General features: G+C 51.8%; 10 protein-coding genes across 10 annotated transcripts; 5 read left to right on the forward strand and 5 right to left on the reverse strand.

Moving 5' to 3' along the window:
• Positions 1–59: 59 nt before the first annotated feature.
• On the forward strand, positions 60–2,351 carry GT037_006052 (exocyst complex component sec6; the record flags this gene model as incomplete). The annotated part of the gene is made up of 1 exon (XM_038931099.1): positions 60–2,351. One exon carries the CDS (start codon positions 60–62, stop codon positions 2,349–2,351), a length of 2,292 nt encoding a protein of 763 aa, XP_038786788.1.
• A 1,163-nt stretch (positions 2,352–3,514) lies between these two features.
• On the forward strand, positions 3,515–3,995 carry GT037_006053 (uncharacterized protein; the record flags this gene model as incomplete). The annotated part of the gene is made up of 2 exons (XM_038931100.1): positions 3,515–3,621; positions 3,707–3,995. 2 exons carry the CDS (start codon positions 3,515–3,517, stop codon positions 3,993–3,995), a joined length of 396 nt encoding a protein of 131 aa, XP_038786789.1.
• A 303-nt stretch (positions 3,996–4,298) lies between these two features.
• On the reverse strand, positions 4,299–5,165 carry GT037_006054 (uncharacterized protein; the record flags this gene model as incomplete). Its single annotated transcript, XM_038931101.1, has 1 exon — positions 4,299–5,165. One exon carries the CDS (start codon positions 5,163–5,165, stop codon positions 4,299–4,301), a length of 867 nt encoding a protein of 288 aa, XP_038786790.1.
• Positions 5,166–5,858: 693 nt separating this feature from the next.
• GT037_006055 (uncharacterized protein) lies at positions 5,859–6,704 on the reverse strand (the record flags this gene model as incomplete). The annotated part of the gene is made up of 1 exon (XM_038931102.1): positions 5,859–6,704. The coding sequence occupies one exon, from the start codon at positions 6,702–6,704 to the stop codon at positions 5,859–5,861; it is 846 nt and encodes a 281-aa protein (XP_038786791.1).
• Positions 6,705–6,844: 140 nt separating this feature from the next.
• Positions 6,845–7,147, reverse strand: GT037_006056 (uncharacterized protein; the record flags this gene model as incomplete). The annotated part of the gene is made up of 1 exon (XM_038931103.1): positions 6,845–7,147. The coding sequence occupies one exon, from the start codon at positions 7,145–7,147 to the stop codon at positions 6,845–6,847; it is 303 nt and encodes a 100-aa protein (XP_038786792.1).
• Positions 7,148–7,531: 384 nt separating this feature from the next.
• GT037_006057 (uncharacterized protein) lies at positions 7,532–8,833 on the reverse strand (the record flags this gene model as incomplete). Its single annotated transcript, XM_038931104.1, has 2 exons — positions 7,532–8,068; positions 8,120–8,833. 2 exons carry the CDS (start codon positions 8,831–8,833, stop codon positions 7,532–7,534), a joined length of 1,251 nt encoding a protein of 416 aa, XP_038786793.1.
• A 1,204-nt stretch (positions 8,834–10,037) lies between these two features.
• GT037_006058 (uncharacterized protein) lies at positions 10,038–12,770 on the forward strand (the record flags this gene model as incomplete). The annotated part of the gene is made up of 3 exons (XM_038931105.1): positions 10,038–10,132; positions 10,205–12,663; positions 12,712–12,770. The coding sequence occupies 3 exons, from the start codon at positions 10,038–10,040 to the stop codon at positions 12,768–12,770; spliced, it is 2,613 nt and encodes an 870-aa protein (XP_038786794.1).
• Positions 12,771–13,472: 702 nt separating this feature from the next.
• GT037_006059 (uncharacterized protein) lies at positions 13,473–13,739 on the reverse strand (the record flags this gene model as incomplete). Its single annotated transcript, XM_038931106.1, has 2 exons — positions 13,473–13,581; positions 13,633–13,739. 2 exons carry the CDS (start codon positions 13,737–13,739, stop codon positions 13,473–13,475), a joined length of 216 nt encoding a protein of 71 aa, XP_038786795.1.
• Positions 13,740–14,083: 344 nt separating this feature from the next.
• On the forward strand, positions 14,084–16,532 carry GT037_006060 (ruvb-like dna helicase; the record flags this gene model as incomplete). Its single annotated transcript, XM_038931107.1, has 5 exons — positions 14,084–14,236; positions 14,287–14,506; positions 14,559–15,106; positions 15,152–15,578; positions 16,090–16,532. 5 exons carry the CDS (start codon positions 14,084–14,086, stop codon positions 16,530–16,532), a joined length of 1,791 nt encoding a protein of 596 aa, XP_038786796.1.
• Positions 16,533–18,714: 2,182 nt separating this feature from the next.
• Positions 18,715–24,772, forward strand: GT037_006061 (para-nitrobenzyl esterase; the record flags this gene model as incomplete). The annotated part of the gene is made up of 6 exons (XM_038931108.1): positions 18,715–18,939; positions 18,990–20,326; positions 21,219–22,134; positions 22,985–23,514; positions 24,002–24,149; positions 24,233–24,772. 6 exons carry the CDS (start codon positions 18,715–18,717, stop codon positions 24,770–24,772), a joined length of 3,696 nt encoding a protein of 1,231 aa, XP_038786797.1.
• Positions 24,773–24,889: the final 117 nt, after the last annotated feature.

Consider the following 24,889-nt stretch of genomic DNA (forward strand, 5'->3'; position numbering starts at 1 on the left):
TCTGCCACCTTCCCCCTACCATGGGCGCGTGCCTGCCAAATTGATCCACGTCTAGCACCATGGACGATGTCGAGTCGGCGACGGTCAAGCTCGCGGAGCTGCTGCGACACCCGGAGGACCTCGACAAGATACCCGGACTCAAGGCCGAATTCACGCGCAAGAAGGCGGCCGTCGACGGCCAGCTCCGCCATGGTCTCAAGGAGCAGCTCGAGTTGACCCAATCGGGCATGAGCAGCATCACCGAGGGCCAGCGCACCGTCAACCTGATCAAGGAGGAGATGATGAAGATAGACAAGCTATGCGCCGAGGCCCAGAATATGATTCAGGACTTCCCGCACATCAACTTGGTAGCCCAAACACACAAGAACTTTGAATCCGTCGAGAAGATGCGCAACGACATCGAGGCTTTCGAAGACCGCCTGGAGAACCTCGAGATGCTGCTGGCACAGGACGACCAAGACCCCGCCAACCAGCCTAATTTGTTGCAAGTCCACTACGGCCTGACGCAGCTACGAGACATCCGCGACGAGGCCATGGGCCAGATCAAGAACAGCGATACCTCCACCGAGCTCATCGACAATCTCACACTAGAGAGCGGCGTTACCGTCCAAGACCTCTTCGCACGCTTGGATGACGTCGTAGAGTGGTTTGACAGACACGTTGGGGAGGCATGCATAAATCTCATACAGCTAGTGCAGACCGACAATGTAGGCATGGTGGTTCGTTTGGCCGTCGTAGTCGAGGAAGAAGAGAAGACGGACAAGAAGATCAAGGCCCTGCAGGATGCGCAGAGGGAGTTCGGTGATCTTGCGTCTCGCTTCAAGTCTATTACCCAAGGACCCAAGGAGCTTCGCGGCTACAAGGAAAAGTTCATTACTTCCATCGAATACGTTTGCAAGGCGGAAATGGATGCGGCAAGAGAAGAATTCATGCAAGACCCGGACAAGATCGAAAAGTCCTTCAAATGGTACTTCAACAACCTCAACACAGTCAAGTTGGGCATGGTCGATCTCATGCCCAAAAAGTGGAACATCTTCGACACATATACCAACATCTACCACAAGCAGATGCACGACTTTCTTATGGAGTTTGCCGACGATGAAGCTCTTGGACCGCAATACCTGCTAGCTGTCATCAACTGGGTGGACAAGTACTACGTGAAGATGCAGAAGCTTGGGTACTCGGAAGAGCAATTGCAGCCACATGTCATCGACAACCGCAGTCCCGAGCTGATACGTACCTACCGCTCCGTCATCATTCAAGCCGTTGACCAATATATGGAACGCATTAACAATCAGGATAGACAAAGGTTCCTTCAGCAAGACAAAACAGCATACGAGACCAACTTTGACGGCATCACCCAAACTAGGTCACTGGGAGATATGTGGACACTCTTCAGTCAGAACATTGGTGTCGCCGCCAGTAGTCAGCGTCCTGACGTTGCTGACGGCGTCGTTGACGCCATGTTCCGTGCCTTGTTGTCTCGCCAGCGTATATGGACTCAGCTCATTGATGATGAAAAGACTAAATATCTCGGACCAAATTTCGTGCAAGACGAGGATGAGACCTATGTTTTGCAAGAATGGCTTATCGCGCTCGCAAATGACCAAATCATTTGCATTGACGACGACATCGATGGTAGTGGTGGGGCCTCGTTTTTGACCGTCTTTGAACGCGAAGTCACGCCCATCGTCTCGCAAGACTATATGATCGACAAGCTGGCCAGGAACGTGGATGAAGCGAAGAACGGTTACATCGATATTTCATCTCACTGCATACAAGTTTTTAGCGAGCTCATTTTTATTGTCGATCTAAAGCCTGTGCTTGGCAAGTTCTTTACACCGGAGTGGTACTCGAGGACCGATATGGCTTCCATCATCACAACTTTCAAAGACTATGTGGAGGAGTTTATCCCCCGCATTCACCGCTCGCTGCGGGATCTTATCATCGACTCTCTCGCCGATGAGCTGCTTGTTCAGTATCTTGGGGCCGTGCGCAACAAGGGTGCCAAGTTCAAGAGAACGGACCAGTTTGCAGCAAAGATGAAGGACGATCTTCTCACAGCCTTCGAATGGTTCAGGACATTCGGCGAGCAAGGTGCCGACATCATGCAGCGATGGCGCGCTGTGCAGGAGTTCCTCAAGCTGCTTGAATGCGACAAGTCGCAAGTGCAGTTTGCGTACGTTGAATTCAAGACTGCTTATCGCGATGTTACTATTACATGGGTGGAAGCTGTATTGAAGACGAGGGACGACTTTGACCGGAGCATGTTGAACGCGGTTAAAGCAAAGGCTGCAGAACCTATTGGGGAAGAGTCGCCTCCTGATCCGATTATGGGCAGGGTGAAGTAGAGCTGATCTTGGCATTTTTCGGCTGCTGAGGCGTAAGCATGTCTGGCGTTGGAGGTGTATTCATACTGGGTCAGTGTTGCAGCCACCGGAACGCGGCATCACTAACGACTCTAGAGCAATACGGTATACCCCGGATTTCTGTTCGTTGCTAGATTAGCGAATACGAAGTTCCTCACATCACCTTCTGTCTACTTGACGATCAGCCTACTATGGTTGTCTCGTCGCAATACCTTTGCTCTCCCAGTATGACGTCTGCGACTACCCGCCCACAGCTTGCGGTCTCCTTTCATGCATAAAAGCGGATTTGAGCGAGAATAAGAGGCAAGATCGACAGGTACATTTCCTTACCTGCGGAACATTCATGTTCACGCAAGTAACCTAAACGGAAAGGGGCTAGCGTCAGGGGTCCACCAACGTCTCAGAATGGTGGAAGGCGCCGCGTGCTAATATCGTGCCGCTCCTATCAAAATGACCTTCATATGTCGGCCGCTTTGTTAGTTGGTGGTTTGATTGGGGATGTTTCGAAACGACATGTTCTCCAAAGACACATTGAGTGCCTTGATGCCAAAGAATTCAACGACTATGAAACGAAAAAAAGTACAACGCAAAGTTATGCGCGCAAACGGAAACCACAAAAAGCCCAGAAGACGCGCAACACTCCCCCACTACCATTGACGCAACTTTACGGCTTTCAAAACTTCAAGCATCGCGCTCCTACCACCCGTCGATCAACCAACACAATCTCCGCTATCGCTCATCCCAACCTGTGAACCTTTCACGTAGCTCGCCACACCTGTCGTGCAAGGATCTCCCATCCAATCTAGACCACCAGCCGCGAGGAAATGAATCACTGCAGTCGATCGTTGAGCGAGGCTGGCGCGTCCTAACCCACATGCGATACCACCCTTCCATCTCTCCGTCATATGACTGCTAATATGAGCCCTGTATAAGACCCTGTGTACCGCCTCGTGTCCTACCTCTCATTCTTCTTCATCCTACGATCTCCAATAATCAATAGTACTTAGTATACTATTAGCCACTCTTTTTACCTTGCAAGCCAAGTCCAACCACAGTCTTTACTACCAACAACTCGACGTTTGTCTCTTTTGATACCCATCTTCTTACATTCACCAACACCTTTCAACAAACCATCAACCATCAAAATGCGTTTCTCCATCGTCGCCGCTTCTCTCATCGCAGCTGTCGCTGCTCAGTACCCCTCTGCTTCTGAGGAGGTCTGCTCTGCTGCCGTCACTGTCACCGTCACCGAGTACGTCTGCCCTTGCATATCCCTGCCACCCTGTCACATTCAATCCCTTCTCGTCTATAGTCAAATTGTTAACAACCCCCTCCAGGACTCTGGCACACACACCCGTCGCCCCCTCCATGTCCAGCGCCTACTACCCCACCACCACCCCTATGGCCGCTACCCCCTCATCCCCCGCCCCCGTCATGGGCGGCACCGGCGTTCCCATGGTTCCCGATGCGTCTTCCGTCGGCACCATGCCCGTCGCTTCCGGCACTGCTGCCCCCAGCGGCAGCGGAACCGGTGCTCCTTACCCCGAGTTCACTGGCGCTGCTTCCGGCCTCAAGGTCGGCGGTGCGCTTGCCGGTGTTGGTGCCGTTGCTGCTCTCTTCTTGTAGAGTGTAATTTGCTAAGGAGTGGAGAGGGAAAGGGATATTGTTAATACGATACCCTAGGGGATTAAGATACTGTTTCTTGTGTAGTCTTTGAATTCACGTGGTTCGAGCCGGATGTGGCTTTGCTTTGTATGAGATTTCTCCACCTGATGTCGAGGCCGTGATCGATAGTGATGTGTAGATGTCGTGGAGGACCGATGAAACTTGGTGCAAGAGACGTCGAGATTTGATATCCATTCAGTCACCCACGACGCATCGATCGCAAGGCTGTGTCTGAGATGCTGAAAGCAAGCACAGCATATCTAACTATAACTTCCTTATCTTCTCAATCTTCCGTTGTATTCTCCTCCATAGAATCCTGAAACCATTACCGCTACCGTCACCCCTGTTCTTCTTCACTAGTCTACGACTCAGTCTTTGAATCACCTTATGGTACCCACTCTCCCTCGCCGCTGGGTGCGACGGCGGCGGATAGTAGTTAAAGTCTGGTCCCTTGATGATCGGCAATACGACCTGAATCTCTGGGCCCAATACCACATCATCCACGTTTTCTTCTCGGATAGGTATTGCTTCAACTTGTATCAACTCCTCAAATTGTTCGATAGCGACATCTGGCTCTATAGCAACATTCAGCAATTCTTCAGTAAGGTCTCTACTCCACCGTGTCGCATCTTCGCCATCTTCATGTTCTTCATGTTCTTCATGTTCTTCAGCATAAAGACCCATATCACTGGGAAGTATGTCACTTAAATGTGTCGTCTGGGGTGCCAAATTGTTTTCCACAGCTGTGTCGGCAGTAGATAAGTCTGTGCTAATAGACGAATGAACGGATAGTGAAGGGTTGGAGTTTATACCGTCATGGTGGAAGCTACGAGGTGTCGGATAGGCTGGTAGTGTTGATATGGGTGTAGAGAGATGACGATTGCGGAAGAGAGCGAGGTGTGGTGATGGAGGTAATACGGGAGATGGAGGCAGGATAGGAGAATCGCCACGAATACTTGTTGAGCTCGAAGACGAAGTGGCGCTGAGGAGGAAAGTTTGGCACCCAGCAAATGGAGGGAGGGTAGGTGGATTGACATGGAAGGTTGTGGTCGTGGGAGTTGGACTGAGGAGGAAGGTCTGTTGAACTGGAGGATTAGTGGTAATGGTCATGTCCTGACGACGTCGAGGCATCGTCGACATTTTTTGTGTGGGATACATCATAGGACGAAGACGGATAATGGGTCAACGGATGATGGGCCGACGGATGACAGATCGCTGAATGACAGGCCGAGGGGCAGTAGGTCGAAGGCTGGTTGGTGTGAGTGGCGTTAACTGGGACGGTGCCTTCCAAGGAAGACATGTCAGTCGATAGAGAATAAGTGCTGCGTAGATGTACATTAGAGCTGAGTTATATGGTAGAAAATGTTCAGGTACGTATGTTGTCCTTATCACATAAGTAGTATATTAAGGTCTAGTTCGACAAGGGCATTGTTTTTCGCAATATGTGTAGATCAAAGACGCGATATGAGTAGTGAAATCGAGGAAGAAGACAAAGACTCAATAATGTTGAATTTTACAAGCGTCAATGAGACTGAGGTACTGTAACCATCTAGCTCAATGTAGATATGTGATTCGACTCAATATGCATTTCGCCTGGTTGGGGCTCACATATGTAGCTGACCCGATTCTCGATCCGGAAGACTACTTGCTCTCCAAAGCAATGTCTCGGATTAGTTTGCGCACCTCGTCATCACCCAGCTGTTCGACGCCTAACAGCTTGTTGTCATCCAACTGCTTCCAGCGCAGGGTGGAGATCAGCTATTTGTAGTCAGTGGCTCTGCTACTTCTCGCAGCTGAGTTCACATCATATTTCATCATCCTCAACTAATTCCGGTCGCGAGCAATTTGCGACCAAAGATCGTCACTATCAGTCTCAGAACTCTCCTCCTCCTCAGTACGAAGAACAGGACGCATGTGATGATCCAAACGCACTACCTTCTCCTCGCCCGTTTTTGAATTCATGACCGTCATGGTTCTTAGTCTTGGTAAGTTATTAATCCGGCCGTAAAAGCCATCACGATCAAAGCCGTGGCCGAAATTGTGGGAAAAGGGCTCGCATGTTCTATCCCTAGCTTTGTTCACAGCGAGTTCCCCATCAAGTTTGAAACGAGCCCGGAGATCGGAACAACTACTTATGAGGCGAAGTTCCGTCGTACGCCAGTCATCGATAGCTTCTTTAGCGGGGTCCTTGTTACTCGCCATCCACCTCTTCCACTCACGCAATGTCTCATTCTCTTCACTCAACTCAGCCAAGTCGGCCGTGCGTTGGGTGACGATCGTCGACGCACGCCTTCTATTCGAATTAGGCCTAGGGTCAGCATCGTACGTGTTTGTATACAGAGCAAATTGAGCCCGTGATTCATTTCTATGACCTACTTGGATCAGTGTATACGGAGACGCCGTTCCGGTCAGATGTTGAGGCTGTGGCAGTGATGAATCTCTAGGTACGATACGTTGGGTGTGTAATGTAGGAACCATGGGTATGTTAGTCCGATTTCTGGTATCTGAACTGGTAGTCCAATTTCTCGACTCTGATAATTCCTCGTTTGTGAGGGGCCGAGTGTGATGCGTAGGGATTTTGTGTCCGATAGCCAAGTTTCTCTGCTCTAATTGTTCTTTGGTGAAGCGCTCACTTCGAAAGGCAGGACGAACATTGCGTCTATTAACCATGATTTTCCGCTTTAGTGTCGTTGGTGAGGGTTAGTGGGGTTGCCGGTCTTTATTTCGTCGCAATTGTTGTGCCGAGAGACTGGCGAGTGTGGTGTCTAAACGGCTGGAGTCACACTTTAGGTAAGTTCGTCCAATTATTGTCAATGGAACCAGTTGCGGAGAATTGAAGGTACGCGACTCACGTCCCTAACAGCTAGTATCTTGTATCGAAAAAGATGGCCTGAAGCTGTGTGACGTAGCTTTGGGTACGGTTTGTTGCGGTCGATGAGATCGCCGTTAAAATCTAAGACTGCAGCGTAAACTTTTTCCGGCTGGCCAGGGTAGATATGGTTGAAAAGCTGTCCGTTTTCTCTATGTCGAAGTTGTGGATAAAGTCCAGATTGGGACGGTTCGCTGTTAAGTTTCAGGATTATAGCGTCGAGGTCATGTGTGTTGGATTTCATGTTGACAGATTTATGGAAATGTTGTAATATCAGCGTCAGAACATTGTGCCATAAGACGACAGCTCGCTGTGCACAATTAACGCGACAAGGCTTCACAGCAGGGACTGTCTCTGACTGACGAGAAGGCAAAGACATGTCTCAGAATAGCAAACTGACTGATTGTATCAAGTACCTTTAATTCCATGACATGCAAACCAACGGTGTCTGCAAAAGCGATGCGTTGAAGAAATCTAAACTTCGTGTAGATTGCCGTAAGTAAGGTATCAACGCCACCTAGATGAACGCCTATGCGTGAATCCCATTTTGGATGATCGGACGCGCCAAGCAGTTTGGTTCGCGAGCCGTCGTAGACTGTACAAATATTACGAACCTCCTCTTCTGCACTCAGCGCCGGCTCTTAAGTCCTGCCCGTGCGGCAGTCGACCGTCGCTCCGGTTTCGATTCGTCTCCGCTCTCGGAATCGCCATCTTCCAGGTCGTCGCTCATGGGTTCCGACATATCCTCGCCCTCGTCATCGTCCGTCTCTTCCGCCTCGTCGTCGATAAGGTCCTCGTCAGAACCTTCGCTGCCCTCATCAGAAACGTCCTCCATCTCCATGTTCAGGCCCATGTCGTCTGAGGAGCTTTCATCTTCATCGTCCATCTCCGCACGCGATCGTTTCGGGGTCGCAGTGGCACCATCAACAGACTCATCATCGGAGACGTAGTCGTCCTGACCCTCGACGTAGACCAGCGCTTCGTCGGCATCGTCGTTGGCGGCTTGGTTCCGTTTCCTCAGATCAAGTTGAGCTTGGAGCATATCCAGACGACCTTTCAACGACATGAGCGGCATGAGACCGCTCGAGCGCTCTTTCAAAACTTTGTTAAGTGCGGTGAGCTGCTTGACGATTTGTGGTTGGGAAGCCAGGTATCCACCGTGGGCCTGTTGATGTGTCAGTTGTTGCCTCGTTCAAATCGGATGCGGATTGCTTACAGCAAGACTCCATTGTACCCAAGCCATCAACATGCCTGCCCGGCCAGGGCTTCGGTGAAGTCGCTCAGCCAGCCTCTGCAATAATGTGCCAACCAATGGCGATGGCAACCGCTCTACAGTAGCGTATACTGACTCTACATCCACAACCTGGAGACATGAATCAAGAAGCTCCTTGTCGTTGGTTCGCAGGGCTTGGGTAAGGACAGTGCCGAGAGAGTTTGCGTTGGGCGGTGCAAGAGGGCGGTTCTTGGTCGTTGTTACTGTGCGCTCGGGGTTGGGGTCAAATGCATCTTCTACGCTGATGATTCGTGATTCTTGAACAGGCTCGGGGCCTTCTGCGCGCAGCCGGTCCCCAAATGTAAGCTCTTCCGGCTCGGCGGCATTGTCGTCATCGGCAGCGGCGCCGTTTGGTGTGGGATCCTCGTGCTCACTCTCTGAATCGTCTTCACTCTCCTCCTCGGCGCTGCTGATCTCAATGACGTCTGCATCCAGCATGTGCGCATCGGCCGGGCCTTGGACAACAGCAGTGGCGTCGTCGACTCTGTCTGCTCGCGCGTTCTTTGGGCCACTTGTCTTTGCTGTGGGCTTTGCCGCATTTCCATTCACTAACGCTTTGAGACCATTCTGACGGACTGTCGCAGAGGATTGCGCCAACTTGGGCTTCTTCGCCGGCCGGCGGTCGTGATTCTTCGGGGTTGCTACTGCGGCGGGCATTGTGGTAGGCACAGTGAATTTCGAGGGGTCGCTGACTGGGCGCGTGGATGCCTTGACCGGAAGTTTGTTCAAGGCTGTGGTGCTGCAGCCTGAAGCAATGCGCAAGATGCAAGTGGTCGCAAAAAATTTGGAAAGAGCGAATTACCCACCCCTGCACGCACGGGCCTTGTTGACAGGGATCATAGTGTAGAGCTGTCCAACTCGCTGCGACGCGTCGACGGCATCTGTTCCAGCAACAGAGTCATCGGGAGGGTAGCAGAGCCGTCCAAGTTGAACGCGCACGTGTCGGAAAAGAGCAGATAATGCCAAAACGCGGCGTTGCGGGCGCGGATGCTCAAGTGGTCGGCAAGGACACGTACCCGTCCAGGTTAGTGGCAGGTCAGGGGCTGCTGCGAGGCTTGGCTCGGAGATGGAAGGGCCGGGCTACTTAACCCCAATGCCTCTCCTCTCGCGTCTGTCTTCGACGTTCTTGAGTCCATTTTCTTGATCTGCCTCCAATCAATACGCGCCTGCTCCCGATCACCCAACCTTACTCGCACCCCCCCGCCACACCTTCGTCACCTGTCCGAGATCCGTCATATCTCGACAAAAGTCTAGGCTGCTGCACCAAGTAAAATCCGACATAATTAATATTGCGCATCCATCCCCCGTCTGTCTGCACCCGCTTGACACTAGCGCTCACCGCCCGCCCGTCTGAGCATCCAGCCCGCCGTCACCATCCGTGCACTACATCACCAACGTTTGTGTTGTTGTCGCACATCTTGAGAGAGGGCGCACAGCTGCACCACTCCGTTATTGCCTCTGCCTTCCACGCGCTTGGCCCACCATAACAAACGCGTCGGCGCTATAAAGTCTGACTCATCACCGACCGCCGTCCACTCTTTGATACCTCGCCGCCGCCACCATCTGGTACGTAGTCACGTGCGTTTCAGCCTCTGCAACATATATTCCTCACTGCCCCTCCTGATCCCTCGCGTCACTTTACCGACGCTAGCCTCACCCTCTGACCCCACCCTCACCGCAAACGCGCCCACTCACCCCTCTCATTGCCGTGTCCGTCGTCAACACGCGTATTCTTGCGCAGTCGCCTGCGCCCGAAATGGCAATCGCTAACAACCCCAGATTAGCAACAACATCAAACACCATACATCCTCTGTCAGCCGCGCGCAAACCCGCCTTTCACTTTCATGGCCCTATGGCAGTAATGACATCTCCGACTGTCGACAAAACCTCCCTGGACCTTAAGGCGAGCGCTTTTGCGCCGGCAGACGCAATGGCGGTAGACACTGAGGCAAACGGGTAAGTCGCTCTTCCCTTTACTCTTCATCACGCCTCCTCTCTCATCTTGCGCCACCTACTAATACCTAGTAGCGTTCACGATGTGCTCTTTGATGACCCAGAACCAAAGACAACCCTCAACGAAACTGCGCAATCAAAACCAACCACCAACGGCAATCACGTAGATATGGATGCATCAGCGCCTGTAGTGGAGCCCGCCGTCGAGCCCACTACCAACGTCTCTGCTGGAATCGACGGTGTCGCACAGTTTCTGCCTGACAGCCAACAAGATAATAACTCCTTGTTTGGTGACGAGGATGCTGGTGCCACCATTGCCAACGCCGTAGAAGCGCCAACTTCAGACGTGCGCGACGAACCCGCGACTGTCGAGGAGCTTTCCTCAGCGACCCAGGCAACAGCCGCTAGCACCCAAGAAGTACCCGAGACCCAGATTGTCGCCAAAGAGGAAGCGCCAGCTGAAGACAGCATGGATACCACCGCCGATGCACCCGGCGAGTCGAAACCTACAGAGTCATCCGGAGCACCTACAAAGCCAATGCACGACCTAACAATCAAGACCGACAGTGATGCGGCTACTGCGCCCCCATCTGTTGCTGCTCAGTCTCCAGCTATTGTAGATCGTGAGATGGAAGATGCTCCGTCCTCGGGCAAAGTCCGTCCCCGCGAGGATGATGATGACGACATTCCTGACGCGAAGCGCACAAAGACCGAAGAAGAGACGAGTGCTCAGACTGACTTCAAGCTCCCCGAGTTGCCCAATCAGACGGAGCAACCCAGCACAAATGGCGGTACTCCAGGACCGGCTTCCGACTCTGCACACGAGGCATCAGGTGTTCACAGGGCTGTTGATTGGGAAGAATGGCCAACCACTCCGATGACGGACGCACAGAACAAGTTTCTTCTTGAGCGGATAAGGAACACAAAGAAGATCAAGGTTTCGATAGCGTTCAAGGATCCTGTTGACCCCATAGCCCTCAACATTCCAACTTACCCTGATATTGTCAAGAACCCCATGGACTTGACTACTATGGAACACAAGCTGAAGGACAAGAAGTACACTTACGTCAGGGATTTCATGGCAGACCTCGATCAGATGATCACCAACAGCGAGCTTTTCAACAACAAGCAACATCCTGTAACTCAAGCAGGATACAACCTCCGCGCTTACTTCTTGAAAGGCATGGGTAAAATGCCCCGAGGTGCTGCTGCTGAAGAGCCACCCAAGCCGGCAAAGGCAAAGAAGCCATCAGTAAACACTTCGTCAAAGGCTCGACGTGAGTCTCGTGTTGCACCGCCTAATGTCAAATCTCCTGCCGTCGCTACTCCTGCAGCAACCTCACCTCAGGCTGCTTGGCCTCTGCAGCAAGACGGTACGCCGTTGATTCGACGTGATTCGTCTACAATAGACGGTCGTCCAAAGCGAGAGATTCATAGGCCTTCGAAGGATTTGCCTTACACCAACGCAAAGCCGAGAAGGAAGAAGTTTGCGCAAGAACTCAAGTTCTGCGAGTCTGTGCTTACCGAGCTCATGAAGCCAAAGTACAGTGCAGTTACTTACCCGTTCATTGCTCCGGTAGATCCTGTGGCGCTCAACATTCCGTCCTATCTCAAGATCATCAAGAAACCAATGGACTTTGGTACGATTGAGAAGAACCTGAAGAATGGCGTCTACCAAAGTGCCAAAGACTTCTACGCGGATGCGCAGCTCGTTTTCCAGAATTGCTACAAGTTCAATCCTGAAGGTGACGCCGTCAATCAGATGGGGCACAAGATGGAGGATCTGTTTGAGAGCCTGTGGAAAGAGAAGGCCGACTGGCTTGCCCAGCATGCGCCTGCTCCTGAACACTCGCCCAGCGACCTCTACTCTGATGAAGATGATGAGGAAGATGAAGACGAGGAGGAGATAGACCCTGCTCAGGCCCAGTTTCTTGCGATCCAGCAACAGATCGCACAACTGAACGCCACAGCGCAACAACTTCTGCAGCAGCAAACTGGTGGCAAACGTGCCTCACCCAAGTTGCCTGGCAAGAAGAAGAAGGCCGCCGCGCCACCAACCAAGCGGAAGAGTCTTCCACTTGCGGTGCCACCACCTGCGAAGCCTATCAAGACTGCACCGGTCAAGAAGGCTAAGGCTCCTGCGCCTCTGAGTTTTGCCCAGAAACAGGAGATCTCAGAAGGCATCAGTACGCTTGGTGACCTTGATATGCGTAAGGCAGTCCAAATCATCAGAAATGGCTGCCCACATCTTGCGACCGTGAACGATGACGAAATGGAGCTCGACATGGACGAGATCAATGATGATACGCTTCGGGAGTTGTTGAGGTTCATCAAGTCTCTGCGCGGTCCCAAGGGAGGTGCAGTAGCCGATGATGACTTTGAGCCACCTAGGCAGGTGACGAAGCAAGCTGCGGCTCGACCGAAGAAGAATAAGCCTATGGGCAAGAGTGAACAGGAGGATAACATGCGCAAGATCCAGGAGAAGCTGCAGTCGTTCCAAGGTGGTGCGTCGGGATCCAGCCAGTCTCCGCCTGGTGAGTTGTTAGTGCGTGCACCTCTCAATCATCAACTAACCTTTGTAGTGCATGATGCATCCAGCGACGACGACGAGTCCAGCGGCTCCGAGAGCGAGGAAGAGTAATCTTCTCCGGCAAATAGTCCTCCTGTTCTCGCGTGAAATCCTGGTTCGGTGATTGGTCCGATCTCCTTGCTTCTCCTTTGACATGATCGAACATGCGCGTCTTGCCTTCTTCTTGATACCGCGGTCGGTGCGCATCGGGCGTCGTTAGCCATGGCAAGAGATCTGAGACAGAGATCAGTGCTTGCTCGAGCTTGCAGGCGCTCACTTACCACCAAACCCACACACACACACACACACAACCAACAAACACATCGATGTATAGTATTCTCTTGCCCACCGACCCCACCCTAGAGGTGCCATGATCATGGTACCAATGCCGACAACGGATTACGAGTGACGAGGTTTGTCTTTTTAGGTCCTTTTGGTCGAAGGCATGGGCTGCCCGCCGTAACAAGCATTTGGCGTGGTGGTTCTACCGAAAATGGGGGACATGCGAGTAGTCTTTTGCTGTATGAATATGCTGCTCGGGTCGGCGGCCTGAATAAAATCCAGATAATATTGCCAAATGTGCGCTGTGCCTCGGTGTGTGATGTTCCATAATCTCTGGTCTTGGCTCGGTAGTGTACTCGAGAGTGGATGCGACTAATCAGGCGAGGCGGGATCCGAAGGAAATCGCCGTTGAGGGTGTTGTGTATCCCGTGGCGTCTTGCGTGCGTACTTGCCTCGGACCTAGGGGCGTTTCGCGAGATAGTCCGTGTTCCGTCAGGGTGAAGGAGTGGCCGTTGGTTGTTCGGAAGAGGATGTTCCGAAGGGGGGGATATCAGTGATGGCGGTACTCAGGGCGCGAACATGTGCTCCTGTAGGTAGTGGTCTGCAGCAAGGTCAGTACTCGGAACAGCGAGAGGAAGGTCAGATACTGTACGTTCTGTTGGCCCTTGGCCCAGGCAGTGACCCTGACTGCGCCGCCGTGTGACGGTCACTGGTAGGCGACGCCACGGAGGGAGGAGGGATGGTGGAAGCCCCCAACATAACAGCAGGCTGCGATGCAGAGAGCGATGCGATAGCAAGCGAGAGCGCAGTATTGCGGGCAGCCCTGTGTCCTGGCTTGGGACCGTGAATGCCCTGCTGCTGTGAGTGGAGGCGGAGGGTGGGGATTCAAGCGGGTGACTGACATAGAGCGCCGGCGCTGCGGTCGACGCGCTAGCTGTGCCTTTCGCGAACTGCCATCCCTCCCAAAACTTCGAGCTCAAGACACCCAAAACAACGCGCGCCCACCTATCCACACCATCGCCACACCGCCTACACGAACGCGACCGTCATCCCGATACCAAATTATTATCGTTTGATAGAATTGAGTGCTTGCGACGCCAAAAATGACGACGGTGCCTGTCAGCGAAGTCAAGAGCACGCATGATCGCTCAGCCAGAACCGCGGCGCATTCCCATATCAAAGGACTTGGCTTATCAAGCGATGGACGCGCAACTCCCGCAGCTGGTGGCTTCGTCGGCCAAGCTGCAGCACGAGAGGTACTTGCAACTTTCGCTCGCTGCTTCAGCCTAGGTACTAACCAGCGCAGGCGTGTGGTTTAGTCGTCGACCTTGTCAAGGCGAAGAAGATGTCCGGCAGAGCTGTACTACTCGCAGGTGGTCCTGGAACTGGAAAGACGGCATTGGCATTGGCTGTGAGCCAGGAGTTGGGTACCAAGGTGCCGTTCTGCCCCATCGTTGGCAGCGAGATCTACTCTGCCGAGGTGAAGAAGACCGAGGCGCTCATGGAGAACTTCAGGAGAGCAATAGGTGTGCATTCACTCAATCTGTGGGCACAGAGTGCACTAACACTTTGCGCTAGGTCTTCGCGTCAAGGAAACCAAGGAGGTCTATGAGGGTGAAGTGACGGAGCTTACGCCTGAGGAAGCTGAAAACCCGCTTGGAGGCTATGGCCGCACCATCTCGCATCTCCTCATTAACCTTAAGTCGGCCAAGGGCACGAAGAAGCTGCGACTCGACCCATCCATATACGAGGCTATACAGAAGGAGCGCGTCCGTCTAGGCGATGTTATCTACATCGAAGCCAACACGGGTGCCGTAAAGCGTGTCGGACGATCAGATGCCTACGCGACCGAGTTCGATCTTGAGGCAGAGGAGTATGTTCCTATACCAAAGGGTGATGTTCACAAGAAGAAGGAGATTGTTCAAGACGTCACTCTGCACGACTTAGACGTCGCCAACGCGCGGCCGCAAGGTGGACAGGACATCATGAGCATGATGGGACAGCTGATGAAACCCAAGAAGACCGAGATCACAGAGAAGCTGCGACTAGAGATCAACAAGGTCGTTAATAGGTACATTGACCAAGGTATCGCGGACCTGGTACCTGGTGTCCTCTTCATCGATGAGGTAAGATACCACTCTCTACCGTCTGGGTTTGATTAACATGCGCAGGTTCACATGCTCGACCTCGAGGCTTTCACATTCCTGAACCGTGCCCTTGAATCTCCCCTATCACCTCTTGTTATCCTCGCGTCGAATCGCGGCAACACACATATTCGTGGTGGGGAGAACCTGCCTCCTTCGGCGCACGGCATCCCGACCGATCTCCTCGCACGTCTCCTTATTATTCCAACACACCCATACGGACCTGCGGAAATCAAGTCGATCATCTCCACCCGGGTTACGACCGAGAAACTCAACATCTCGGGTCCAGCTAAGGAGAAGGTCAGCGCGCTTGGCGAGAAGATTAGCTTGCGATATGCGCTGCAACTCCTAGCTCCAGCGAGTGTACTAGCAGAGGTCAATGGAAGGGAGAACAAGCAAATCGAGGTTGACGATGTGGAAGAATGTCAAAACTTGTTCTTGGACGCAGGAAGGAGTGCGCGGGCACTGGGCGAGACGAATGGATACATTGCGTAGATGGTGTGCTGTAGTTTTGTACGATAGCCTGGCGTTTGGATGCAGAGGACGGTGGGCGTTTCTGACCCAGAAGGGACGATAGCTTTCTGAAAAGTTAGACACAACATGTACTGGGGATTTTGATATCACGAAAATAATTCGGAACACGGTGCAATTACACTGGAAGGTTGCAGAAGAGAAGTGTGATGCACATCCACGATGCACGAAAATCCGACCTCCGTTGCCACTGCAGGGCTCCGATTGGCTCCGTCAAGCCGCGGTCCCGATCTATAGTCAAGAAGGTCGTCTTCGCCATCGACTTGCAAACAGCTTCCACCGTACTCACGACAGATCTCGCATAGTATATTCGCCCCCGAAAGTCCCGTCACACATTTAGCCACCGACCATGGCTACCTCAACGTGCACAATCGCGCGCCTTCCCCGCCAGCTCTCCCGTCGCACATTCAGCATCTCAGCTCGACATGCTCAAGCACCCTTTGGCTCGGGCCCAGCACCACCCCGCCTACCCAAGGAAGAGCAAGAACTCTTTGAGAAGCTGCAAAAGCAAAGCACTGGCGCCTTCAGCACACCCAAAGACATTGAAACACCAACCTCCAAACCAAACATCCGCATGCAAATCAACCAGTCTCCAGATTCGTCATCTCCAACACCCGCCTCCCCCGCCTCCAGGTCAAGACCACAAATAAATCAGTCACTCGACTCAGCTCCCGAAGTACGATTTGAGAATGGCAAGGAAATCAAGAAGGGAGAGGAGTTTCATCCTAATATGAGGAGAGGGGCACCGCCGGAGTTTGAGGGTGATGTCAATCCCAAGACGGGAGAGGTGGGCGGACCGAAGAATGAACCTCTTAGGTGGGGAAGCACTGGAAAGACGGGTGATTGGAGCTACAATGGTAGGGTTACTGACTTCTGAGAGAAGCGTTGCTAGATATGGAAGATGCAGGTTCAAGTGTCAGATGAGAAGACAGGAAATAAAGACGAGCATTGATGCCAGAAACAGCGTAGGGTTCTGGATCTGTATATATGGGGAACAGCTTTGGAGGGAAAGAACCAACTAGGATTTAGGCGGTGAGATACATCCTTGTGTACAAAGACCAAGAGATGTTTAGATACCGTTATAGAGAATTCGTGCTTTGACGCCTTCATCTGCTGCGGAACTGCCATCCAGCACCTTTGAACTCAAGATCACGCTCTACTGAAATGTAATGAATGATTTACTTGAATGAGTCAAGGTCCGCATACGCATTCCGAAAGATCATCATTGTGTTGGGAAACGGAACAGATTGTGCTGAGGAAATCACGCATGCTGCTGCAATCTACGCGCGAATGAGATATCACTAGTTTGGACTCGGAGAGTGTTGAGTGCAGGTTGCGGCTCCCCAATCCGGAACCACTGCAGTACGCTTCAACCTCGGTGTTCTGCAAAGGTGAAACGCGTGTAGAATGCTCTTTTACGAACTTTGGAGAATCTTCAAAGACATTTCGTGAAGTGTAAGAGTGGTGGAAGTTCTAGAACGATGGCTTAGTGGCTTGCAGGCCTGGCGTTCGGATAGCTTGGAAATCCCGCGCGGCATTGGGGCTTCTCCGGATCACCGAACCTAACGGCACGATGGTGTGCGTGAACGCGGGGATCATCTGTGTTGCACCGCAGACCAGTAGGTTCGCAGAGTGATGTGCTGTTTGGTTGACCGCCTCAAACCATGGATGCCATGTATTGATCCAACAACGTTGAGATGTGACGCATGTGGACCCTGAAAAAGCAAGCCGCCAGGATAAGCAGATTCCTAGCTGGCGAGCCTTCAAGTGCTTGTCACAACCTCCAATACGCGCCCGAGGCTGACAACAGACCACGTGGGCCACGACGCATTCACAGACGCTGCAACAGGCCCGACCAAGCACGTCTCGACGTGGCTTTTAAACGCCATTCGGGCATCGCGACGGAGCCGAGTATCCCAAAGGCTCGCACTGATGCTGAACGAAGTCATCATCATTCGATGATGAGGCCAAGCGAAGGGCAAAAATACTTGGAAAATGTAATTTGGAGTGTTTCCACAAAATCTCGTCAAGGCGTCGTGGTTTCATCTTTGTGCCCAGGTTTCAGCCGTCCTGCTCGCGCGTTCGCACGGCCGATCTTGCCCTCTAGTAGAAAGCCGGCAAGGATGCCGCTCCCCATCCTTGAGGTGATCAGGCTTCGCATCATGGACACGGCTGCAGGTCCCACATGGCTTTTGGATCAACAATGCTGGGCACCTGCCAACCGCTTTCACATCGTAGATCTGATCTCATTGCTGTCGTCAATCACCATCTGCCGTGCCCGTTCAGCACCAGTCGTCATTTTGCGTTTCCCCTGTCGCCGTCCTTGATCCTCGAATGGGGATCCGCGGACCCCAGGAGTTCAACGAGGCACAGCAATGGAATAGTTTCGGTGTAATTGTACCGTCAGCGCGCGCTACTGCCTGTCGGTCAATCACCCTGGTCGGTACCACCCACTTGTCAGAGGCCTGGGGTCATCCCGTCGCAGAGTCGCCCACGCCCTCATGCAGTCAAATGGTCTGGATCTTTGCAAAACCCTGGTTCGATGCTGCAGTGCGGCGGTGCAGATAGGACTATTGCAGCGATAACTAGAAGCAACAACAAATCACTCAGGCACTCTTATACCCGCGGGCCCGCTCTTTTATGACGTGGATCTTCGTTGCTGTACTACCATCGACTCAGCCCGCGAGCTGACGTTTGCTAATAGCACGGTGGTGCTAATGTCACTGATCCTTCTCCACACAGTTTGTACTATTCACCACGGCGCAGACAGACGTCACATGTGAAAGCTAACGCTTCGGAAATAGCACACTTCCAACCGAACTCCCTGTCATGATAGCATGATGCAACTGTTGAGTTTCTTTTGTACTTCTGACCCGTTCCCCTAGAACAAAGATCTACGTAGCCCTGCCGCACTATAGCATAGCTCGTATCGGAACGAGCCTTCGGCGACAACCAGGGGAAACATCACCGAATACGATACCCCATTGTTTGTACCTATTTGCGACTTGCCTTCCTTCCTTCCTTCCTTCCTTCGCCTTTCGTTTACTCAACTGTCAACAATGTTTCGCCTGCTGCTTTGTGTAGCACTCTTATTTCAGCATGCCTTAGCGCTGCAAGAAACGATCGACCTTGGATATGCAAAGTACCGCGGAAAAGATCTCGGCAATGGTGTCATACGCTGGGCTGGTATGCGATATGCACGCAATCCATCGCGTGTAGAGGGACTGCGATTTACCGCACCTCAAGATCCCAAAGATGAGTCCGGTGTTGTCAACGCTACAAAAGTATTCAAGACGCGTTCATGTTTGTTGACAACACACTAACAGCATTTTAGTTCGGACCCCTATGTATTGGCACCAAGAGACCACTGAAAGCTGAATTTGGGGGAACCAACTCAGAAGATTGCCTATTTATCAACGTTTTCGCGCCAGAGAGAGCCACAAACAAGAGCAAGTTGCCGGTCTACGTCTTCATTCAGGGAGGTGGCTTCAATCTCAACGGCAATGCAAACTACAACGGTGCGGACTTGATTGATGCTGGCGACGACGGCATGGTTGTGGTGAACTTCAACTACCGAGTAGGCCCTTATGGGTTCCTAGCTGGACGTGAGATTATTGCGAATTCGAGTCTGAGTCTAAACAATGGGCTGAAAGATCAGAGAAAAGCACTCGAATGGGTACAAAAACATATCCAACAGTTTGGAGGCGACCCGAAACATGTTACCATTGGAGGAGCAAGCGCTGGTGGAGGCTCTGTTGTTTTCCAACTTACCGCATATGGTGGACGAGATGACGGTCTCTTCCACGCTGCCGCTGCCGAATCACCTGCCTTTCCATCGCTACGAGACGTAGGAGACAGCCAATGGCAATTCGACGAGCTACTCAAACAGACGGGATGCGCCGATCTCAACTGCATGGCAAGTCTCGATGCGGTCACTTTTCAAGATGCTGTCAGTACATTGAAGATGCCATTCCCAGGCGGCAAGAATCCACCGCTTTACTTCTGGAATCCGACCCTGGACTACGATTTCGTGCAAGACTACACTTTTAATGAGTTGAAGGCTGGTCATTTCGTCAACGTGCCCACTATCTTTGGCAGTGCCACGCATGATGGCATCAATTTCGTTCAGAAGAGCATCATGTCCCAATCTCGGTCTCAGGATTTCCTCACCGACCAGTACCCCGCCTTGAACTGGGATACAATCCGTCAAGTTTGGGGAGGTAACATTGCGACGACTGCTGACGCCCGCTGGAGATCACTGACCGCTGATGTCTATGGGTACATCCGATATACCTGCCCTGCTCTTAATGTCACCGATACTTACGCCATCAACAACACGAACCCAACCTGGCAATACCGGTGGAACGTGGGAAGTGCGTCGCATGTCGGAGAATTGCTACCAATCTGGAACAATGCTACTTCGGCCGCTGGCGTTTTCGTGCAGGCATACTGGGCGTCCTTCATCCGAAGCTTTGACCCCAACACACACGCTGCAGAATATTTAGTCTCCAAAGGCTCAGAGCTTCAGAGTCCGGACTGGCACTCCTTTAGCGCAAGTAACGGACAAAGGCTGAGCTTCAACGACGACAATAACGTGACCATGGAGGCAGTTCCCGAGCTGGAGTGGCAGAGGTGTGATGCCATCGATGACATGGGTCTACATATGAAGCAGTAAGTTCAAATCCCACGCGCACTTCACCCGAGCGGTCCACTATGCGGCTGCAGATTGCCTCTCGATGATGCTATTACCCTATCTGGAAGTTCCGCCAAGTTCAGGAATGTGAACGCTGACAATGATCCCAGACCCACAGGCGACCCCACATCTCTCGGAAGCCGGCACGCACCCCTTACATCAACATTTCTGGTTACTGCTACCATGATTCTAGGATTTTTCCAATGGGTCGTTATATGAGTGCAGCGACGGAAAAAAGGACGGTAATCAACATTCGTGTTCGCTCGCTAAGCATAGCATGCAACTCAACGATGAGGCTCGGCTGAAGCATCTGACCCCCGGGCTCCTCGCTCAGCCCGCTTGATACTCCGGTGATCAAGGTGCCGCTCAAAGGAACGACGAAGCCAGGAATTACATATGTCGATGAGCTTAATAGCTCCATATGGTGCCATTGATGGAGAAGACTCCAGGTTTTCGGGAAGAGGAGACTGATGCAAAGAAGAATAGAGTATGAAGAAAGAGGGCTTGACCTACCCAGAGATAGGGACAAGATGTGGGAACGGGTATTGATTTGAAGTGTCATTCAAGAGTGAATGAATTACTACCAAACAATTGACAGATCAGCTGTCGCTTTTCCCTGTTCGTTCACGATGATACTCGTTATCTCTACAGTGCATGTTCCATTGAGCTCACAGGTCCTCACAATGACTATACTAGTGCGCGTATATCGTTTGATCCAGCTAGAATGTCCCAGCGGCAACAGCAGCTCGAGCTCAAGCTTTCGAACCTGAACCACTTCTGACGCTTTACCACAGTCGCTTGTCCGACACCACAACCATCCCCTTCTTCACCTTGTCGCAAGTTTCGACGCCGAAAAGAATCGCACATTAGGGACCATCTGCTGCGTGCAATGTCATCGCTACGCAAGAAGGATGTAAGTCATGGTGAGGTCCGTGATAACCATTGGCCGCCTATCGTAGGCACTGGGGATGCGACTTCATCATCCTACTTTACGGTGAAGCAGCGGGAGTCATGTGTCCTCCCGGACTCAAGGGTCACAGATGGCCATACGTCGAACAATCTAGCTGCAAATTTGTGGGAGCCTTTTGGTCAGCCAGTCGCATTGCCAATACAGGACACTCCTTCATCACCTTTCACCATCCCCATACGAGAGCCTTTCGGCCCACACGGTTCCCGCCCATTGACGTCTTTTGGTGCTAACAAAGCAGCTGGCCGTACTGCAAATTCTGCATCGCAAACTCAGCACCAATCCTTCGGATTGAACGTATACCATCGCTCAAGTCCTTCCATGTCAGTCCTTTCGTGCGAGCAACCCCGACAACAGTCGCGCTACTACGCCCAAGCACTGTCCGCAGAAGACAGACTAGCGCTTGCACAGGGCAAAGAGGACGACAGCCTTCAAGATTGGTTGGGCGAGAGCGCCGATACTCGTCATGATAGGCCCGGAGACTTGGTTCCACGGGTGATGCCAAATGTGGAGAGAACCAATGCACTTACGACTATGGGGAATGATAAGCAGTACAGCCAGCGCGCTTTGTCAAAGCTGACAAAGAAGGTGCGTAATTTTTTGGGCCTATCTCAAGCTCAAACCAGGATTGCTTCAATTGACGCCAAAAAGGATGAAGAGTCTGCTTACTCAGAGACCCGGCGCGCCTCCTGTCAGTCGACTTACAATTTTTGCTCTTCTGCCCTATTGCCTTCAGAACCATCTCCACTACCCGAGTCAAAATCCACACCATCATTTCAGGAGTTTGTGAACAACGTGCCTCGCTATCACGGCTCACATGTAGGTGACTTCATGTATGAACTGCGCATGAGATCTGGCTAACTTCATACGTCGATCCTTAGGCTCGAGCAGCAAGCAATGAAGACTACTTCTCGCAGCCTTTCAATTCTCGGATAAGCACCTGTAACGTCCACTGCATCTCATCCCTAGCATCGACTTACGGTCCACCATCATCATCCGACACCTCCACACGTGGTCGCAGTCCGCTACTCCAGGAAGTGAAGTTCCGGGCTAACCCAGAGATGACGTTCGACTCTCTCCTTGCGCCGCACAAATCTGGGAAGGGTGAGGTATTGAAGGATTCAAAACATGCACAGAATGTCAAGACACCAAAGGCGAGCCCAAACCTGAACGCGAAGGCTAAGAGGTTGACGAAGATGCCCTCGATACCGTTGCTGCTGAGGCGTGGTAGTAGGTCCGAAGGTGGGTAGGCTTGGATTCAAAAGCAGATTATGTGTATGATCTTGCTACTACTTCTTAGAATAACATCGCGGGAGCGTAGGCAGAGCTGAAGGACATCGAGGAAGAGTTGGACACAGTGACTGCCTTGCTCTACGATCATGAACCATGTTTAGTTGGAATTATCACATTTGTAGATAAGACGCTGAGGCTGGACATTGAGACTAGACGCTGAGACCTGGAGATCAAGGAGCGAAAGCATCAAATCCAAGTTTGGGAATAAAGTAGGAACCGCATATGAGTCTTGTGACAATTAGCTTGAGGTTCCAACTTCACCTTCACTTTTACTATCATGATTACACCGCTCGTACAAACTTTCTCGTCTCCGTTCGTGTCGTATTGTCCAACTCTTACGTCCCACAAGAGCTGCAGCCTAAAGATAGCCTCCTAGATCCTCTTCTCTGATAAGCTGTACTGTTTGCGAGATGTTGTTCAATCGTTTACCCACGACTGCACAATGTCAAGGACAGAGCCAACGAAACGTGGTCGGAATCCATCCTTCAAACGCCTTTTTCCTCGTAACGACACGTACCCAATTTCACGAGCGAATTCTGTAGGTTTAGAAAACCACAATGTACCCGTGAGGAAGACACTAACACAATGGAAGCTACAGTCAACGATACATGCCAGCTCTGCAGAATCGCCTCTCACCTCCCTAATCAAGGATCCAAGAAGGCATGAGTGGCAGGTTCTCAGTCTATCAAGCACCCTCGAGAAAGAGCGTGCAGATCACAAGAAGCATTTCGATGACCTCAAAGCAGCTTATGCAAAGGACATCGCGATCGTCAACGAGAACCACGCTCGGCAGCTCATGGAGATCAACATGAAACACAAAGAAGATATCACACGCGTCAAGATGTGGTGTGAGATGAATCAACCGAGGCCAAATGAGCTAGCCCGGATTCTCGAAAGGCAGCGAAGGTCAGCACTACAAGCTGAGTTGCGGTCAATGAAGGAAGAGGCAGAATCGCAAGATCTGTGGGATGAGGGCAGGGTCCAGGAGCTGAAGCGTGAGAAGGAAGACGTCGAGAATCGATTGGCAAAGTTGCAGAGGCAATGGGATGATATGGTGGCTTGGTTATCCGGCTAGCGTAACGAAGTAGTCTGAGAAACAAGTGGGAACACGATGGATATCGTACAAAACAATATGTAGACAGCCTGAACTAGAGTTCCGAAGAACCACTTGGACCTTATATGTAGGCATAAATGGAGGAATTCCATCTATAAATCTTCACCGATGCGCGCTTTGACCGCCCTCTTGGTCGCGTCTCTTCGGCAACGCACTCACCTTCACCTTGCTCTTTCCCCATTCTTGACCCTTGGCGCTGCGTACAGGCATCTGCTTAGATCACAAACATCACACTCAACACTGACTCATCAACAACGTCTCAACACCAACTCGGCATAGCGACTCTGCCACCATGAGTCCGCCCCGGCAATATGGAGTGACTGTCAAGAGGGAAGAACACGGAGAACATGATGTGCACGTAAAGCAGGAAGAACATCCCGGGAAACCCGCTCTGACTCTTGCTCTAAAGGCTGAGCCTGCCAATCATGTAAGCGTACTCACTCTCTGAAGCAGGCCGTACAAGCGCACACTACTGCTTATTGTAATATGAGCTAATTGTAACATCACCAGGCCATTATTGTTCCTCAGGAAGCAAAGAGGAAGAGGAAGAGGAAGAAAAAGAAGGCTCTAAATTCAGCTCACCGTAGCCCCGCTGGCGGTTCCTTGACAAAAGAACAGAAACGTGCGCTACATGTCACCAACCTCGAAAAGAAAATGGCCAGACTTCGTCAAGAGCTTCTGAGGAAAGTACCTCTGGAGAAGATTGGAACCAACAAAAAGAAGGCCGACACAAGCACAAGTTTGAGAATGGAGATCTTCCAGCTAGAGAAACAACTGAAAGATGCACAAAGGGATGGCGAGAATGCTAGACGCGATCTACGAGCGTACAAGAACAGCATAGCGCGCGAGAAAGAACAGTTTGAAGCCGCTTTGAACGAGAAATTTGAGGAGGTGAAGACAGATAACGGCATGCAGGTCGGCAAGCTTGAGAACAAACTCGGACAAGAGAAGGCAAAGACCGAAGAGGCGCACAGGCTTCTACGCGAAAGCGTGAAGTTGGTAGCACATATGACAAGCCTGTTGAAAGGTCAAGGTGGATCGGTACACTGAAATTGGTCGAGCGTGAGGGCAAGAATATGGAAGCTAAGTAGGACACAGCAGAAAGGACGATGGTATACGAATGAATGGAACTGTAAAAACCCGCCTGACGATGGTCACGTGCATGGA

This window comes from Alternaria burnsii (genome assembly GCF_013036055.1).
Source record: "Alternaria burnsii strain CBS107.38 chromosome Unknown 732, whole genome shotgun sequence".
Classification (NCBI taxonomy): Eukaryota; Fungi; Ascomycota; class Dothideomycetes; order Pleosporales; family Pleosporaceae; genus Alternaria; species Alternaria burnsii.